At 41.6% G+C, this 18,556-nt stretch overlaps 1 protein-coding gene across 3 annotated transcripts; it reads left to right on the top strand.

Moving 5' to 3' along the window:
- The first annotated feature begins 3,448 nt into the window (after positions 1-3,448).
- Positions 3,449-18,278, top strand: LOC310705521 (interleukin-10 receptor subunit beta-like). Of its 3 annotated transcripts, none has more exons than XM_083500128.1 (7): positions 3,449-3,801; positions 10,705-10,828; positions 11,509-11,669; positions 13,289-13,467; positions 13,996-14,146; positions 15,115-15,257; positions 16,014-18,278. In XM_083500128.1, the coding sequence occupies exons 1-7, from the start codon at positions 3,750-3,752 to the stop codon at positions 16,230-16,232; spliced, it is 1,029 nt and encodes a 342-aa protein (XP_083356254.1). In that variant the 5' UTR covers positions 3,449-3,749; the 3' UTR covers positions 16,233-18,278. The 3 variants fall into 3 exon arrangements, with proteins under 3 accessions (XP_083356254.1, XP_083356253.1, XP_083356255.1); XM_083500127.1 differs by having other exon boundaries at positions 3,467-3,801; positions 10,705-10,834; XM_083500129.1 differs by having other exon boundaries at positions 3,513-3,801; positions 10,705-10,733.
- The last annotated feature ends 278 nt before the right edge of the window (positions 18,279-18,556 follow it).

The following is an 18,556-nucleotide window of genomic DNA, read 5'->3' as shown; positions in this document are numbered from 1 at the left end:
GAAAATTTTTGTCCTAGCATTCCAAAAAGCACTAGGAGGCTCGACCTAGCAACCCTTTGAATTGCCCACAATGCCCCTGGCCTAGCATCATCCTGTGCTGCCACAGCTGCAAGAGCCCACTGAAAGGAAGGGCCCACCAGAAGGCACTTTCCCCTGCCCCCCTTCAAACCTAGACAAAGCCCTGCCTCCTGGGTTTCCATCAATTAATTAATTAATTCAATTTGTATACCACCCTTCAGCTGAAGATCACAGGGTGGTTCAAATGGAATATGTCAGCCAACAGGAAATTGGATTGGAGAACATGGAACTGGATGTGAATTAATGAATATACAGTGGTACTTCGGGTTACAGACGCTTCAGGTTACAGACTCTGCTAAGCCAGAAATAGTACCTCTGGTTAAGAACTTTGCTTCAGGATGAGAACAGAAATCGTGCAGCGGCAGCGGGAGGCCCCATTAGCTAAAGTGGTACCTCAGGTTAAGAACAGTTTCAGGTTAAGAAAGGACCTCCAGAACGAATTAAGTTCTTAACCCGAGGTACCACTGTACAATAAATAAATAAGTATGAACTACTGTGAGGCCACTTGAGCCTCAAGCAACAGCCATGGATCCAGAAATACCCACAAGCTGAGTACCCGCCTCTTCAGAGGAAGTGAAACTCCAGCAAAAGCAGGCAACCTTCCATCCATCTGGTCTGCAGAACTAACAGTGCCTCAGTCTCATCTGAATTGAGCTTCAGAAATATAATAGGAGGTAGAGAGGCAAAGCAATCATATGATTATTTGTGTGTTGGGGGGGAATAGTGCTTTTATAACTTACTGGTGCAATAAGGTTCAAGGTAACCCACAGATATTGCTAGGAACTTTATGAAACTTATGCTTTATTTGAGTGTATAACAGAAATTTTAAATATTTGTATACTTGTACTTTTGCCTGTTTCATGTTTACTGGATTAACTGTAAATAATGCAAATAACATAAGTACCAGTTGCTTGGCTGGTATTTTCATGCCCTGATTGTGGTCTTCCTAGAACCAGATTGTCCACTGTGAGAAAGAGGATACCTGACAACATGGAACTTTTGTCTGACCCAGCTGGGCTCCCCTTATATTCTTCTACCCCCAGAATTGGATATTCTATCTCTGGAGAGGGATTATTAATTTCATTATTCTGCCTAATATGGCAGGAGGGACTTCCATTGGCAGTATTTAGACAGAATTAGCTTTCCATGGGTGGGCAAAGGAAAATGTCTCAAGAATGGCTTGGTAGGCTAGGCAGGTTGTTTTGAACACCACTTCTGGCGTGAGTCCCACTAGGGCCTTTCTAAAACATCCTGTAAATTGAAACTTTAAGAAATCACTGAAACTGAATGTTAACTGACAATGTCATGTCTTTGAGAAGGGGATTCTTTTTCATCGAAACTGTATGAACACTGATTCTTGGTGAGAATATTTGTATTTGCATCTTGTGAGTTTTTTCCTAATCTACTGCAACGCAAGTTATTGTGTTGTCTGAGTTTCTTTTTCAACAGAGCAGCTGGTTTTCTTTTCCTTTTTTAAAAAAATCTGTACTGAGAAGAAGTTGTTAGATACCCTTCTGTCTCACTACCTCCTCCAGGAAGTGCGGCATTAAATTCTCACATAATGCTAAACCAAAGCAAGGATTAGTGTGTGAGCATGCATGTGTGCAGGTTTCTGGAAAGGAGATAGTGGACGTTGCATTTCTCCCTCGGTCCTCCTGCTGCCACACTACCTAGGCTAAGCCATGGTTTGACTAAACTTGTCATTCAAACCTGGTAGCAGAGCAGCAGCAGAACCAAGTGAAGAGTGCAGTGACTGTAGTCTTCTGTCTGGGATCCCACATGTGTTTGTGCTAAGCCATGGTTTAGCTTAACGTCATGTACAAACCAAGTCAATTTCAAGGCAAAGCAAAACGAATTTTCTTCATGCCTGCTACCCTGTTTGTAATGGCACAGATCTTCTGGTCTACAAAAAGATGACAACCCTCAAGGACAGTAGTGCTGTTCCTCAAATTAGGACTCTCAGAAGAAATTCTCTGCACAAATTCAGATTGCATTTGTCCATCACAATTTTTCTCTCTCAAGTATATAGCATTCAACACATAAATCTGCCTCAGATTTGTTAGGCTCAAATTTTGGTACAGTGGTTAAGACTGTTGTTTTGGAATGATGAGTGTTGGAAAAGATGCAGTAGAAAAGGTTTAATAATAGGATCCATGGAGGGGAGGTGGGAAGTCCAGAGATTCAGAGGAATCTGTAAATGTGGATGTGAATGGTTGTAATGGTTATAATTATATACTTGTAAAATCAAATAAAAACTATAAAAAAGACAGTTGAACTAGGACTAGAGAGACCCAAGTTTAAATTCCTCTCATCCACCATATAACTCAATGGGCAACTTTAGCCTGATAATTCTTTCTGACAAATCTACCTCACAGGGCTGTTGTGAGGGGGAAATCGGGGAGGAGAACAATGAGCTCCTTGGAGTAGGGATGGACTAAAATGGAAATAAATACAAGTAAGCATGTGGAGTTCTGTGCTTACGTCAGAAGGCATATGAGGCCACCACCTTGCTGAAGCAAATAAGATCCGGGTCTGGCCACTGTCTGGATGGGGCAACATGTACATTAACTTCAGCCCCATGATGGGGGAAAAGGTGGTATATCAATGTAAGAGAATCAGGTAAATGAAAGAGTGAAAACAGACATTTGCAGCAAACTTACCCAGCATGTGGCTGAATGCACCAAGTGCAATATGCCAGCCAAATCAGCTTTTTATCCATTTATTATACACACAGAGCAGCAGTAGCAGCACATGTACTTGGCTGCGACTAGACTAGTTATCCCCCTGGATGAGAACAAATCAGCGAGAGGGCGATATATTTTTCTGGGTTGCTGGCGCTGTGGTTATATTCCCTGCTGAGTGGTCATAGTATCCGTGGATCAGTAGAGTATGCCTCTGAACACCATTCACTAAGAATCGCAAGTGGCCAAAGTGTGGCTGCAGTCGGTTCCTTTTTGTGAGCTGCTCATTGGGCTTCTGGCTGAGCAATGTGAGAACAGATGCTGGCCTTGGGCCTGATCCAGCAGGTCTCTTCTTATGTTCTTGATTGAGGACGAACTGGTTTTAATAAATTCAGTGTTGTTTGTTCACGCGGGATTATCTAATTATGAGGGGCTTGTGATGAGTTGGCTATGAAAAACAGTCCCCTATCTTAATTTGGTCCCTGCGTTCAGAGAATGTGATGGCTTGAGGCAGATGGGAATGATTCCTCTTTACAGCTCCCGGCTGCCACAACACTTCCTGAGCGGGCTTCATAGGCCGTAGGGACACACAGCAGCAGCAGCAGCAGCAACACCTGCGACGTTTGCTGGGCGCTGTTGGCTCGCCAGGGGCGCTGAGGGCGCGGCTCCGTTGCTGCCTCCCGCCTCCCAGGGCAGCGTCGGGAGGCGGGAGTTCCCGTGTGTTTCGTCCGGGGAGCGAGGTTCACCTGGGCTGCTTCCAGACAGCGAGCGCGAGGAAGTGGCCGCGCTGGGCTGAGGCCACGCGGTTTGGGCGCTATGAGGGGAGCCAAGCGCAGAAAGGAGAAGGGAGAGGTCGGAGGAGGAGGAGGCGCCCGGACGTGACTGAGCCGCTCCGAGAGAATCGTGCGGGGCGCCTTACGGAGGAGTCCGCCCAGGCGAGTTCTGCAGGGGGCATCGACTGCCCCCTCGGGAAGCGAGCCTTCGTGGGAGATGGACCCACGAGGCTGGCCCTGCCTCATTTGCAGCTGCCTTTTCTGGTCAGGTAAGGAAAGGGCGGCTCCTCTCGTCCAGGGCTTCCCGGGGTTACTTCTGGGAGCGGCCGGCCAGAAGCTGCTGTTTTCCCTCGGAATTGGGACGAGATTTCTCTTCGCCTCCCGCGCATGTGTCCGGCTGCTGCCCTCCACCAGGAGCCATCGGGGGTTGCTATATTTCGAAAAGTAAAATTCGTGACACAGCCGCAAAGTTGTTGAGGGTTTTTTTTAGGAAACCACCCAAATTGTTTGGGAACAAACCCAGATTTTAAGCTACTTGAGCTGTTTCGCCATCGGGGATTTTCCGGACCTATGGCAAGCCCGGAGTCATCAGAAGGGGCGAGGGAACCAGTGAGATTTATAAAATATTAGTAGAAGGATCAAGAAGATCAATTAAAAGGGGTGTGGGGAAAGGAGATGACAGGGTAGATAGTCAAAGCTGGAGGAAAATATGTGTGAAAGTATGTTATCATAAATTAGTTTGGAGAAGGTATTCAACACTGGTCAAATTAAATCAAATAAACAAGGAATATCCGATGTTATATGGGAGGGGATGCCAGGAAACGGAATTATGTCCACATGTGGTGGGGGTGTAAATATGTACATTGGGGGGGGGGCAAAGGGTGTTTAAGGAGATAACAGGTTATCACTGGGTTAAAAGTGACCGAAAGTATAGAGGTAGCATTACTTACGATGGGGTGGAAGGTTCGCAGGCTATGAAGCACTTACTCACAAATTTATTGACAGCAGCACAAATTATTATAGCTAGGAAGTGGAAGGGGCAAGCAGAATATAAAATGGAATACATTAGTACCTCACATTACGTAACCCTCTGTTTACGTAAACTTTAGGTTGCGAATGCGGCAAACCCTGAAGTATTTTTCTGGGTTTTGCGGAGCTTGCATGCGCAGAAGCGATCCACAGGTTGCGTAAACCTTGGGATCCAACCGGACCTCCGGAACAGATCCCATCCGCAGAGGTACCACTGTAATGGTATAAAGAGGTATATTAGTATGGTATAAGGAGGTGTAATGGTATGTTAATGATAAATTAACAAGTGCCTTTAAGGTAAGACTGGGAACATGCAGGAGAAATGATTCTGAGGAGATATGGAAGGTGTTTGTAGAATTTGTACTGTTAAAACAGAAAAAGGTGGGTGGGGATGAGATCAAAGGCAGATTGGAGGCTCCCAGGCAATGGTTTGTTGTCGTAGCCTGCTGTGCACACATGTTGATGCACACGGCTGACGGTGTGTATACACGGAGCCTCAGAAACACATAGGGGTGTTTTTGCACAGGGCGCTTCTTCTGTGGGTCTTGCTGCTGCTGAGAACTAAGCCATAGTCTGGCATAGCGTTGCATCTGAACTCAGGTTCTGGTTTGTTTCTTTCCCATGAACCATAACCAAGGTTTGTTCTTGACTCATTTTTTAAAAAAACAACAACAATGAGCCTGGATTTGGAAGCAATGCTAAGTTAGACCGCAACTTGTTTCCTGGAAGCTCATCAGGAGCAGGAGAGGAGTGAAGCACCAGCAGTTTCAGCTGTGTGCACCAATACGTATGCAGTGCATTCCCATTTAAACCATAGTTTAACTATGATTTAAGTTCATTCAGACCAGTCCTTCAAAGTGAAAGACATAGGATCTGGTTGCAATAATGAAACAAAAGTGTAATAATGATCTTTTTCACTTTTGCGTTGGTTGCCATAAGTGACCAGGCATTTCATGCAGGCAAGTGGACTTGCTGGACAGGTTGCTCTGTTCCTCCTTTGTGCTTGGCAAATAAACCAAATAGACAGCTGGAGGAGGGAGTCCTCTTCCATGCCCAGTATAGGAATGCAGTTTTATATCCCTGCCCTGCCAGCTCTCAACAAGGTAGTTTGCATGTCAGTAACTTTTGTTGGCTTTTTTACAAGCAGCTGTGAATTAACATGGTTTACAAGTCAGATTGGCACCATTGTTTAGGAAACATATAAAGAAGTATCAATGGGAAACTGATTTAAATTGGTCTCTCTCTCCCCCCCCCCTTAGAGATCTAAATAATTGCTCTAAATCAACCCACTCGGCATAGACGGTGACCAGACACACCCTATAGAAACTCCAGTGCCTGTCATAGTTGGATGGAACAGCTGTAGCTTTCGTGAAACTTAAACCAGTTTTTTAGGTCACACTGTGCCTTACATTAAACACAATTTTAAAGAAACATGTTTGACACTGACACTGTACGTTTGAAGAAAAAGCAGTTCACCAGCAGTTGTTGCTGATGCAATCAAGCTGTAAATATGCCTCTCTCCTCACTTCCTTTGACCTGCACTGGAAGCTAGAATGATGCAGGTGAGGGGAAACACACACAGCCATGAAGCCCCCTGGAATACACACTCACCCTCCCAGTTTTTTCTCCTTTGAGCTGTGCCGCTTGGTAGGGAAGGAAGTTAGCAAACAAGACAAGTTACTACTCAATCCCATCTCTTGCTCATCCTCTTTGGACACAGCAGCAGTGAGGGTGAGGTGCATGGAGCTGCCTAAAGAGAGTGCAAATAGCTACCTGTGCCCAGTTGCTTGCCCCCCACCCCCACCCCATCAGTGCAGCATAGCTGGTTGGTTGTGGAAATCTCATCTTTGCTGGCTTCCCTGTGCTCTCCATGTTAGTGGTGCAAGAACAGGCACTGGGCCTAAGAAGCCCAATCCTCTTTTCCATCCTCTTGTTGCCCAGTGAGAGAGGGCAGGTGATCAAGTAGTCCTCTTTTCTGGAGTAGCTGCTGCCTCCACATAGTTGTTCAATGTTCCTCTTTCACTTGCAATCAACACTTCCTCTGATGCCTTACCTATTCTTTCCGACTGAAAGGTTCTTCCTGATCACACATCCTCTCTCTTTGGGTAACACAGCAGGAAGGATTGAGCTCAATGGTGTCATTCACAGTGAGCAAGCAAAGCAAAACAGTTGGTGGCTGCTCCTCAAGAAAGTGCCGCCTCATTGCCTTACTCACCCATGCTTCGTCTATTATTGGATTGCACTGGGTTCATCATGCCTCTGAATGTCAGTTCCTGGGGATTACAGGTGGGCTGAGTGCTGTTGTACTCATGTCCAACTACATGCAGGCTTCCCACACATCTGGTTGGCTCCTGTGGGAACAGGATGCTGTGGATTAGATGGCCTGACTCAGCAGATTAAGTTCTTATGGAAATACAGGTGGTAAGATAGACTTCCCTTTTGCCGAAGTGGCATACCACCATTAATGCAAGTCTGGATCCAAGCCATAGTTCAGTTTATCTGATGAAACTAGAAGGAAACACACTAAAATATGTGAAAGAACACCAAGACTTTAAGCAATAGAAAGCTGTGATTGATACTTTCATAGAAATGTTACTAAAACCAAGTGTCTTTTTTTATTACCAATATAACTGTAGGTGTACAGCTCATAACCGAACAGCAGCGTTAGTAATTAGAACGTATTTTCTCATTGCACTATTTGGGACAATATAGTCATATAGAAGTTGTGTAGAACATGTGAGATTGCACACAGTACTGACTTCTTTTATACAATCAAGATTCAGGTAGTATATGGGCTTGGTACCTCAGGTTTTAATTGGGTTAATTTTTGGTTTGTCCCCATCTTTTATGCACCTGCATGAAACCACATTTCCTTTCTTTGCCGTAGTCTGGATGAAGAGTTCTAGAAAATCTGAACACTGGGACACTATCTTGTGATAGTTTGACTGGCTTAATAAAGATGTTGCCTTAATATGGATTTTGGAATTTTTCTTACGGGCTACACAGCCATCTTTCTTTTCTTTTTATAATCTTAGGGTTGTTAGTTCTGATGCAGCCATCCATTTCTCATAGATAACAAAATTTGACTACACACACCCTGATTGATAGTTGTGAAATTTTCCTATAATAGGCGGATAGATGCTGTTTACAAAGTGATTAAACAAATTAATGGAGAACAAATCCAGTCATGGTTCTTCTCGGTGAAGTCAGCTGAATGGAATGCCTGTGTAAAGGAATGAAAGAGGATTGATACTTTGATCGTGCTCTGATTATAAGGTTCTCAGAGGCACCTTGTTGTCCACAGCTGGAGACGGAATGATCAACTCCCTGTCTGATCCAAGAAGACAGTTCTTACGTTAACAAATCAAAGGCTGGAGTGAGATTAGAACTGCTTATTTTTTCATAGCCCAGTGTGTAAACTGGCAAGCACCTAACTGTTCATTATAGCTGCATGCTACTGAAAGTCATGTTGAAAACATTGCTGGCTCCAGAGTTTCATAGCCCAGTGGAAGAGTGAAAGATGAATGGAGCAGCGGTTCCTTCTCATTCAGTCAGTGCTTGGGGAGGGCATGGGGATAGGCAGCAACAGCAAGGAAGAGAACCAGCAGGAGAGGGAGACTGTGATGCTTGACAAGGGGCTCCCTGCTAGAGTGTGAGCCTCAGCAGGTACCAGACAATGCTGACTCTTGATTCCATTCCCACTTGTAAGGCAAAACAGATGAGTTTGGATCTCTTTATTCTATGCAGATAGTGGCATAGCATAGTCCGTTCTGTATCTTGCATTCATAGTTGTAGAAAGTTCTTTCATATGGAAACTTCTAGAGCCAAACATCTTTGAATCCCACATTCTCAAATCCAACTTGTGTACATTACCAAGAATACATTGCAATTGCTTTTACTCAGTAATTAAACCACTATGAACAAAAATATTGCTCTGTACTGTTAATTCACAGTACTTACTAAAAGTGGTCTTGCACTGGAAAAGTAATGTAGTTGGTACATTTTGTGCATTTAAATCCTGCTGAAATACGTGGAATTTCAGCCTTCACCAGCCTTCATATATCTTGGATTACAACACCCATCTGCCCCCCAACCAGCACAGCTGTAAGTTATAGTCCAATCACCAGGTTGCCAGATGCTAACTTAAAAATGCCAAACTACTAGGTTGTGGCAATGCTTCTTGCTCGGCTGGATGGAGGGTAGCTAGGGGTATGTGTGTAGAAACTTGACTACTGTACAAAGGAAGAATTCCCATTCATTGCTCTGTTCACTTTTGCCTCTGGCCTTGCCCACCAATGGCATGTGGCCCCTGGGTGGTTGCCCAGAAGGGGAGTGTGGCCCTCAGACTTTAAAAAGGTACTCCATCCCTGGTTTATGCCACACTTAAGGGTACTGATCAGAAAGATATAAGGAGGAAAGTGAAATTGCCTCATAAGATCAAGGTAGTAGATATATTTATTTTGCTATATTGTAATGACCTGCAGTTGTTATAGGCAACGAATCCGAGCTGAGAGCTGAAATAATGAGATCAACATTAAAATACCTCTTGAAGATCATTTTTATCCACTGTGAAAATAATGGAACATTTTCTAGTTTCAGTTTTGTAGCAACTAAGACAAGTTGAAAAACATACAAAGAACAGGGAAGGACAGCCGTGCACCATGAACTAACTGATGGGTGTAATATAATATGATTCATTCTCGAGTCATAGCACTTGAACAATCATGGTATTTTACAAGATTGAGTAAACTGATACTGAAAATTCACTGCTGATCAAATGCATTTTCAGACTGCAAATAAACTATTTCACAACATATTTTACCATATATTCTTGTATTTTATTTTTAACCCCCCCTCTGTTTTCTGCCATCTAGTTAAAAAACAAAAGTTTCAGCAAGTATTGACAGAAATCAGCTCATAAATCATAAAAGGGAGTACAAGGAACTTCAGCCATCTATGCAGCCCTTGACTCTAAGAAAAATGCCAAAGTTTCACAAAGAGATGTTTGTTCAGCCCTTTCTGGATAACCGCCAGTTGAAGTCTTTCGCAGACCACTTTCATAATGAAATTTCCCCCCCTAATATTTAACCAAATTCCATTTTCCTGTAACATATATTGATTCGTCACGATTCATTGGTCTTTTATGAGTATGCTTCTTCTTGCTTCCCTCTGCCTAATGGCAGGGCTGGCTGCTCTGTGTTTTGTATTCAGTAATGCTGGTTAACTACTTTTATAGTCTATATTTCTGACATCCTTGATATGATGCTTTCTTCCATCTTTCAATATTCCTTATTACATATCCCTATGTTTTCTTCCATCCTTCTGTGATTTAAATATGACCTTCCTTCCATACCTTCATTTTCTGAATAAATTTATCATGCTGTAAATCTCAGAACCAAAAATAACACAACAGGTGAGGTGATACAGTTGAGGTTGTATCTTAATAAAGAAGTAGCAACAATGACAAATGGATGGTGATGATTTAGAACAGCCTTTGCCAACTTGGTACCCACCAGATGAGTGCTTTAAGAGTAGGAGGATTAATAAGCTTGGTATACAACAAAACAATTGAAATGTCCCCTGCACTAGCACTACTTGGGCTTAGGATCCCGTCTGCTCATGATTATTCTAAAGATCACCTCTTAGTCTTTCTTTTGACTGCTGCTCTTATGGAGATAGCCAGATGTTGGATGGAAACATTGATTCTTGGTATAACAGACTATGGTCAATAGCATTGGCTGAGAAACTAACATGCCAGGAGAGAGTGGCAAAGGGCAAACACAATCCATATTCCTTTTATAACATATGGCAAGCGTATGTTCAGACTGTGGAAGGAATCCACCCAGCACTCATGGGGAAATGTGGTGTGATCTCTTAGAGTAATCAAACGAAACTTTAACACATGGCATGATAAAAGTCTGTAATTTTATCTGGACAAGTTACTTGTTGTTTACTGTTGTAACAATTGTTTTCTCAAAATTTATCTTCTGTACCATGAAAATAAATAAAAACAGTATTTTTTAAAAAGCGTAGGAGGAAAGAATTAACCACATTTATATCCTCAATTGTTTAAATACATTTTCCCAACCAGTGAAAGAAATTCAAGGCCACATTTAAACAGCATATCATGTTTGTATTTACAGTGCATGGGATGGTACCAGAACCTCAGAATGTAAGACTTCATTCAGTTATGTTCGACACTTTTCTCCAGTGGGATCCACCTCATTTTCACAAAGGAAGCATGACTTACACAGTTCAGTATAAAGTGTATGTGTGAGTGAAATGGCTTATAATTTTAATAGTTTATTTTAAGGGCACAATCATATGATCTATGGAAGGGCATCACAGAGGCCATAGAACAAAGCACATCTTCTTTGTCGACAGCTAGTTCCCCGCCCTCCCCCCCCCAGGCCCCTTTCTTGTAGTTGTGGAGACTTCCACGGCCACCCCTCCCCCTATCTTAGATGCTTTGGTGCAAGGGAGGGAAAAAGGAATGTGCCAGGGTCAGCTCCAGGTTTGTGGAGCCCTTGACCAAAGTTTCCTGTGTTGGGCACCTTTCTCTATCAGTGGTCCCTGGTGACTGCTGTAGAGGCAGCGCTTTAAAAAGTGTGGTATGGCTAGGTCTAGGCACCCTATTAATTTCTCACTATGTCCCAGAGATGCTGGGGCAGGGGGATAAAGGGGAATTAAAGGATAGCTTGATGCAGCCACTTAGCACTGTGGAGGCTAGCCTGGGAGTGGGGAGATAAGGGCCTCCAGAGCAGTCATTGCTACTGGGCTCTAAGGGCACTGGGAGCTGCCCAAGGATACCACATGATAGATGTTTCAAATGATGCATTGATTATACAACTTTTAAGAATTGAAAATGAATTGTTGCCTGAAATGAGAGAGAGAGAGAGAGCTATTCTTTCCTCAATAACACATTGATTTTCTTTCCATTTTTACAGATATGGAAATGGGTTCACTGATTTATGCCAAAGAACTGACGTCACAAAGTGCAATATTTCAAGTATCCCTATACATGGTAGTTACATTGTAAGAGTTAGAACTGAAGTTGAGGAGGAGCGATCAGACTGGGTAAACGTCACCTTCACACCATTCAGTGACAGTAAGTGAAGATTCAAGTTCACTGGAATATTATTTTTAAAGGTTGTGTTGTCTGGCTTAACAATATGGTTTCTTTAGAACAACATCATGGTGATGGGTTAGTTAAGACCAATTAGAGCAAAGAAAAAGGCACAGGGTGATATCACCTAAGTATGCTCGGTGGACTCAGCTTATGTTGGATACTGTGCATAAGTTCCAAGACCATGTTCAACTTAGTAAACTGTCTGTGTTTTTCATAGACTATGAGAGTTTCCCATGGACAACCTTTGCTCTGATTTGGCACACTCCTAGGATTCCGCTCCTTTGCTTGTACAGCTTTCTGTGGGCCTCTTTGGCTTGTTGTGCCCTTTGGAATAGTTTCACTTTTCATTTTAGTTTCCATTTATCTGATTTACCTGGATTACTTCATCCAAAGTACTCTTTCAGCAGCTAGTTTTATAAGCCCACAACCACAGGTTCCTGATCAGTGTTCCCAAAGGATTTATACTTTGATCCCATTTATTTGTCCACTTAAACAGTTGTATGCTATCTGCAAACTTTCTCTATAGATCTTACCCTGAAGGCAGTCCCCTTCCTACACCCACTCTCTGAATAAAAAAAGCAGGGTATTTCCCTGCTGTGTTTGAACAATGCACTGAGAAAGGCTTGTGAAAGCTAAGTCAAAATAGCTATGTCAAAATACTGGAGGGTTGGGGTGGGGACATGGCCCCACAGTCATTTTCACATTCTGTCTCTCAAGCTAGTGTTACTAATTGCAGTTTCGGAATATTATGATGGTTAGCTTGTTGGTGTGCATAAAATGTGGCACGCATTTGGACCTTTTTATAACCAAAATAAATACTTCTGAAACCATTCAAATGCTATTGGAGCCAGAGAATAAGTGGGCCTGTATATATTTTATTTCTTCATTTCTGAATCCAAAAAGTAGTTGCGGGCATTATTTCTTGGTAATCGATTCGCAAGGCATCCATTAAGAAACAACTAGAGGTAGCTGAGGTGCTTTGAGAGGAAGTGCAGATCATTTATGATATAATGAGAAATATGATGTGCTTATTATACTCTGTCATAAAGCTTCAAAAATCATATGTAGACTATGATCCCAGACCTTTCCTGGGAAAATCCACAGGAAACCTGTTCTCAGTCATGGACATAGAAATTTGGTTCAGTAGCCATAGCAATGAAGCTGCTTATAACTAGAGGCATTTTGGTAGAGCATAGTCGATTAATGCATAAACTATCAGTCCCTCAAAATTAAGCACCATTCTTATTCATGTTTAACAAACTGAACCTGCATCCATCTGTTCAACAGAGACGATGTAACCTCAAAAGAAGTTGAAAAGATGAGGCAGTGAAAACATTCCATACTCCCGCTTTTGTTCTTAGCAAAAGCAGAAATAACATAGTGTTCTTATGGTGCCACAACTATTCAGGTGCCACTTCCTGCCCCCATCCTTGGTCTTCCCTAGTGTTTCATTCTATATACGGTAAAATGCTTTCTCGTGCTTTCTCATGTGAAAAAAAGCAAACTTCTTATATGGTGTACTGCATATTTAAATGGATCTAAGAGCAGAGTAAAAACAAACAAATTTGTTAACTTTTGTTTTCCTCCACTTCATTTAGCAATCATTGAACCACCTGCTGTACAAGCTGAAGCTACAACACCCGGGGTCTTGATTGTACAAATCACAGACCCACTTGTTTCTAGAGATGGTGGCAAATATTCCATAAAGCATTTTTATGGCCATGATTTTGTGACTTACAAGATGCGAATTTGGAAGAAAGATTATGATGGTGAACAGGTAGAGTGAATCTGTTATGGGATTAAATATGTTGCTACATAAACAAGTACAGGAAAGCTTTAGTGAGTTCTGTGTCTCAAAAACTTAAACCTGATCATTAGATAGCACTGACAGGGTCAACCAGGCTACATTAGTTTCTAAGTAAGTTTCCCAGTAGGAGTCTATTCTCTTCTACTAGCATTCGATTACTGGTACAGAAGTGTGCTGCTGGTAGTGATTTGTAATGAGTGATTTGTAGGGTGGGAGAATCAGGCCTCTCTAAGATAAGGATTTAGCACCTTATTCTTTCATCACTGGGAAGGGTTGAAAAGGGACAGCATCCTTTGCCATATGTTTTTTGACGTACAGAAACCTGAAGCTGTGGCACAAAACAATAAGAGGTTTTGTAGGAAGTGGGTCAGAGCCAGTAGGCTCCAGCTAGCTTTCCAAGCATAGCCTTCTGATTTAAGGGAAAGGGCAGGACCTAGAAAGGAGGATAGGATTGTGCTGTTAAGATTCTCATTTGTCAATTTCCTACTTTCATACTAGGTTAGATATGTGAATATAACACAGTCTTCTAACACATTGCCTGATCTGGATCCTGGGACAACATATTGCCTTCAGGCTCAAGCATTTATTGTTGAATTAAATAAAAATGGGGACTGGAGTAACGCTTTATGTATCACTACAACTGACAATGGTAATATTTAATGGATTGAATACCTATTCATAAAGGACATTTTTAAAGTCTGTGCTCTTTCTCCACCCCACACCCCACTTATGGATTGAATTAAAGTGAAACCTCACTGATTTGTGCTTAGATTTATATAAAACATCTAGGCTAATCCTATGCATGGTCGGTCACTCACAAATAAATCCTTCTGAATTTCATGTCATTTACACTCAAGTAAGTGAGCATGAGCTAAGAATCTTGGTTTTAATACTTTAGTTTTGTGCTCCTGAAGCACATCCAAACTAGGAAGAACTAGGGCATCTTCCTATTGAAGCAAAAGCAAAGGTCTGATTTGGGCCATAGGGTCAGCACTTGCCAATCTGAGATTTTGACCAAGTCATGTTTGAATACACTTAATGGCTACTAGACACAGCGGCTATGTTCTATATCTCTGAATGCCAGCTGCTGGGGATCAAAAGTGGGAAGAATGCTGTTGGGCTCATGTCCTGCTTTCAGGCTTCCCATAGGCATCTGGTTCGCCACTATGAGAACAGTTTGCAGGACTAGATGCCCACTGAGCTGATCTAGACTCTTGTGTTCTTAATGCATATGCCCATTCACATGCCAGTGGAATGTTAGCATGCAGGTGTCCTCATACTGTCAGCAGTTGAATGGACCACCCAGCACACTTGGTAAGTGCATTTGATTTGAAGGCACAAAAAATTATTATATAGAACAGAAGAACTCTACATCTGAAAGTGGCTGGCTAAAATGAGACAAGCTTACAACAGACCAAATTTTATTTTCGTTTCTTCTGTGCCTCTATCAACAAATGTAAATATTGTATTAGTTGTAATTTTGTTATTGTGGAATGTCTTATGAAGTATTTAAATTTTCAAACAGGAAAGTGAGGGGTTGGGGAATATGTACCTCTATGATATACTCCAAAAGGAATTAACAGTTTCTTTCCCTCCCCCCCCCCCCCCCGCATTCAGGTATAAATACAGTGCAGCTGACTATTATCCTGCTATCAGTGTTGGCTTTGTTACCTTTCATCTGCTTTATGATTTTACAAGTTTATCGATGGGCCAAATACATCTTCTTACCTTCGTATTATTTACCACAACATTTCATAGAGGTTTGTTCATTTGTACTTTACAGTTTACTTAAGAATCTGTTGCTAAATCTAATTTAAAAACTCAATCCATCCATTAACCAATTATTCTCCATGGAGATCCAAGATATGTAAATATAAGTACAACCCTCTATAGTTTCGGTTTGTTTAAGCCCAATTTTTTTAAAAAATCATGGGAAAGCTGCAATAATGTGGTCATTTTTCCTCCATTGGTGTATCATAATCCTTTCTTCTGAATGTCCCATCAGATGGTGACACTCACCGAAGTTCTCTACGGTGTCAAAACGTACCATTATCTCACCAAATTGCTCTTTGTGAGGCACAAAGAAGCTGCTCATTTCAGATATGACTGAACGGTGCACTTTGACTGTATGCATATGGCTGGGGGCCAGTGGGGAATGGGACTCCAATGGCTCCATTGAGCTCCATGGAGATCCTCTTCCACATATGGATGAATAATACTTACTATTTATTTGCCCACTGTACTTCAGTTTAAGAATTTCTTCCATGATGCTGACACCTCAAAAATAATAGTTTATAGGGCACTATCTGTAGCTTGAGGGTAAGAAAAAGCATTGAGATTTTGAGATCCTTAGAATTGTAATGGACAGTTAGTCACCTGGATTAATGTTTTAGTCTTTCCTGACAACCAGAAAATAGGAAATTTGTATGCCTGGTTTAAAGCGTCTCTTAAAAGCAGCAGGAATGATTAGAAAAAAACAAGTTCCTTCACCTTTCTTCTCTTTTTTTCCCTCACAGTTTTTAAGCAAGCCTTTTTACAGTTCTCAGTTTCTTGCATCTCAGTCACAAGGAGAAGAACAGTCCTATGACAAGATAATTGTCCTTTCAGAGGAGTCAAAAAACGATAATGAATCTGAGGAACAAATGAGAAATGCAAAGCAGCTGCTCCAAGGTTCTCATGAAGAAATCCTTAGGCCAAAAGAAGTTTCAGATTTTACGCCTCTGGTACACTCTTAAGTGGAAGAAAAAAACGTGGAAAGTGTGTTTTGAAGGCAGTTGGTGGCACTTTCAAGGAAGCAACAAACACCTTTGCACATTACAGATTTAAAACTGTTAACTTTGTGAACATTATCTTTCAAAACTATATTTATTCTGTTATAATATATTTTTAAAGAATCTTGTAAATACAAATTATCTGTTTTAAAGATTTATTTTTATATATATTGAAGCCTTAATTTTAGAACAAACTATCAATGAAGTATTAGTTAAACAAGTTCACTCATACCAAAATTGTGAAGTTCCAAATCTTTTATTACAAGTGGATTTGTGCATTGTGTAGAATAGTTCAAATTCATTATGAGAAACATACTGGGATTTATAAAAAAATGATGCTCCCATAGTATTATGTTTTCTGATCCATATTTGCTTTAAACTGTGTCTGTATTCAAGAACACCATCATACATAGGATCTAGGTAAGAACATCTATCCCTGTAAGCAAACTCCTATGTGCATCTCACTTGCTGGATTGGGTATAAATCTGATGTACATCTTGTATAGCTGGCATCTATCTACACAGCATTGTTTTCAATGCGATTTGCATTGCAAGATGCTTTCCCAACCTTATTCTGGCGCATCCAATTGCATCTTTTAAAGGCACAAATAGAGTTGGGTTGGGATTGCAGTCTTCACACCATGATCCAGCTAGATACATATGTTCACAGTAGCATGTTTCCATATGTTCTGAATGTTAGCTATATAATGAACACCAATTAGTGTTGCGCGTGCAAAGGCAGGGCCTAAGAGGAGTGAAGGCTGAAGCCAGCCAACTATCCGCTATCCTGTCTCACTATGTCCCTGAGCAAGATGATTTTTGGCTATTGCTGAGCCCTGGAAACATAGCTCCTGGGCTTGGCTTTTCAACCTGGGGGTACCTGTGCAACGGCTCAGTTTCTCGTATGTGTAGCTGAATTTTTTTGCAAAGCCATGCCTAAATCCCTTTTCAGTAGAACCTAGGACTCATTCATACGTCTGCTTGTCCCACCGGTTTCCCCGGGAAACCCCTCTGTTTACTACTGAATCGGAGCAAATGGGTTTTCTCTGGATTGACATTTGTTCCAATCTAGAACGAAAGAGCAGGGTTTTCAGAGAAAAGCAGTGGAGCAAAGGCAAAATCACTTGGGTCCATGCCTAGAAAGCACAGGACAAGTGGAAAACCACTCAGACACATGCTTTCTATACATGGGACAAGTGGAAGTGTGGACGAGTCCTTAGTCATTATGAACTTCCACTGGATTCTTTCCAATACACGGAAGTAATCTCCATTTATTTAGACTGTAGTACTATGCACCTGTGGGATGTGGGTGGCGCTGTGGGTTAAACCACAGAGCCTAGGACTTGCCAATCAGAAGATTGTGGTTCGAATCCCTGTGGCGGGGTGAGCTCCTGTTGCTCGGTTCCTGCTCCTGCCAACCTAGCAGTTCAAAAGCACGTCAAAGTGCAAGTAGATAAATAGGTACCACTCTGGCAGGAACGTAAACGGCGTTTCCGTGCGCTGCTCTGGTTTGCCAGAAGCAGCTTAGTCATGCTGGCCACATGACCCGGAAGCTGTACGCTGGCTCCCACGGCCAATAAAGCGAGATGAGCGCCGCAACCCCAGAATCGGTCACAACTGGATCCTTTACCTTTACCTTTACTATGCACCTGGGAGTAAGCCCCACTGAACTTTGCAGAATTTACTTCTGAGTGGTTGTGTAGAAGGGCACTTTGTATGGCATAGCTGCTTGATCTTAATTGTTTTTTTACCATTTTAAATAGTTGTTTTAAGCCTTTTTACTGAGAATTTTATTGTTTTATTCTTTTTGTAAATAACCTCAAGGTTTTATTACAACACTTATATGCATATAAGTGTTCTGAAATAAATGCACACTGCTTCAGAGACAAAGCAATGTTTTATGACAAATGTGCAGAAGAGGACATTTATTTATTTTAAAATATTTGGTATATATTTCAATTTTTAATGATGGTACCTGAACTCCTATTTTGATTGAATAAATGTATAGAAGCCTTTCAGAAGTTCTCTCTCAATCCTTCCTGAAGCTGATTAATAGTTACATTTGGGATGCAATGCTCAAATCTAACAAATTTAACAATTCATACCATTACTAATATTAATGATTAAAGTACAATCAATATAGTGCTCTGATCTAGCAGGAAGATTTAACCGTCTACTTATATTTGTATGTATTGCTATTGACCTTTGAAATTAGATCAACTACTTGCTATGCCTGTATTGGAGACTAACTTGAGAAACCTGCAGATGACATTTGTTTTCCAATTGTAC

Source organism: Podarcis liolepis (assembly GCF_965112155.1).
Source record: "Podarcis liolepis genome assembly, chromosome: 4".
NCBI lineage: Eukaryota > Metazoa > Chordata > Lepidosauria > Squamata > Lacertidae > Podarcis > Podarcis liolepis.
This window is presented reverse-complemented; position numbering and strand designations above follow the sequence as displayed.

Coding starts and splice junctions, on each gene's coding strand:
- LOC310705521 (XM_083500127.1), top strand. CDS start 3,750: ATGGACCCACGAGGCTGGCCCTGCCTCATTTGCAGCTGCCTTTTCTGG. Junction 13,468..13,995: donor AAGATTATGATGGTGAACAG/GTAGAGTGAATC, acceptor CTTTCATACTAG/GTTAGATATGTGAATATAAC. Junction 14,147..15,114: donor TATCACTACAACTGACAATG/GTAATATTTAAT, acceptor CCCCGCATTCAG/GTATAAATACAGTGCAGCTG.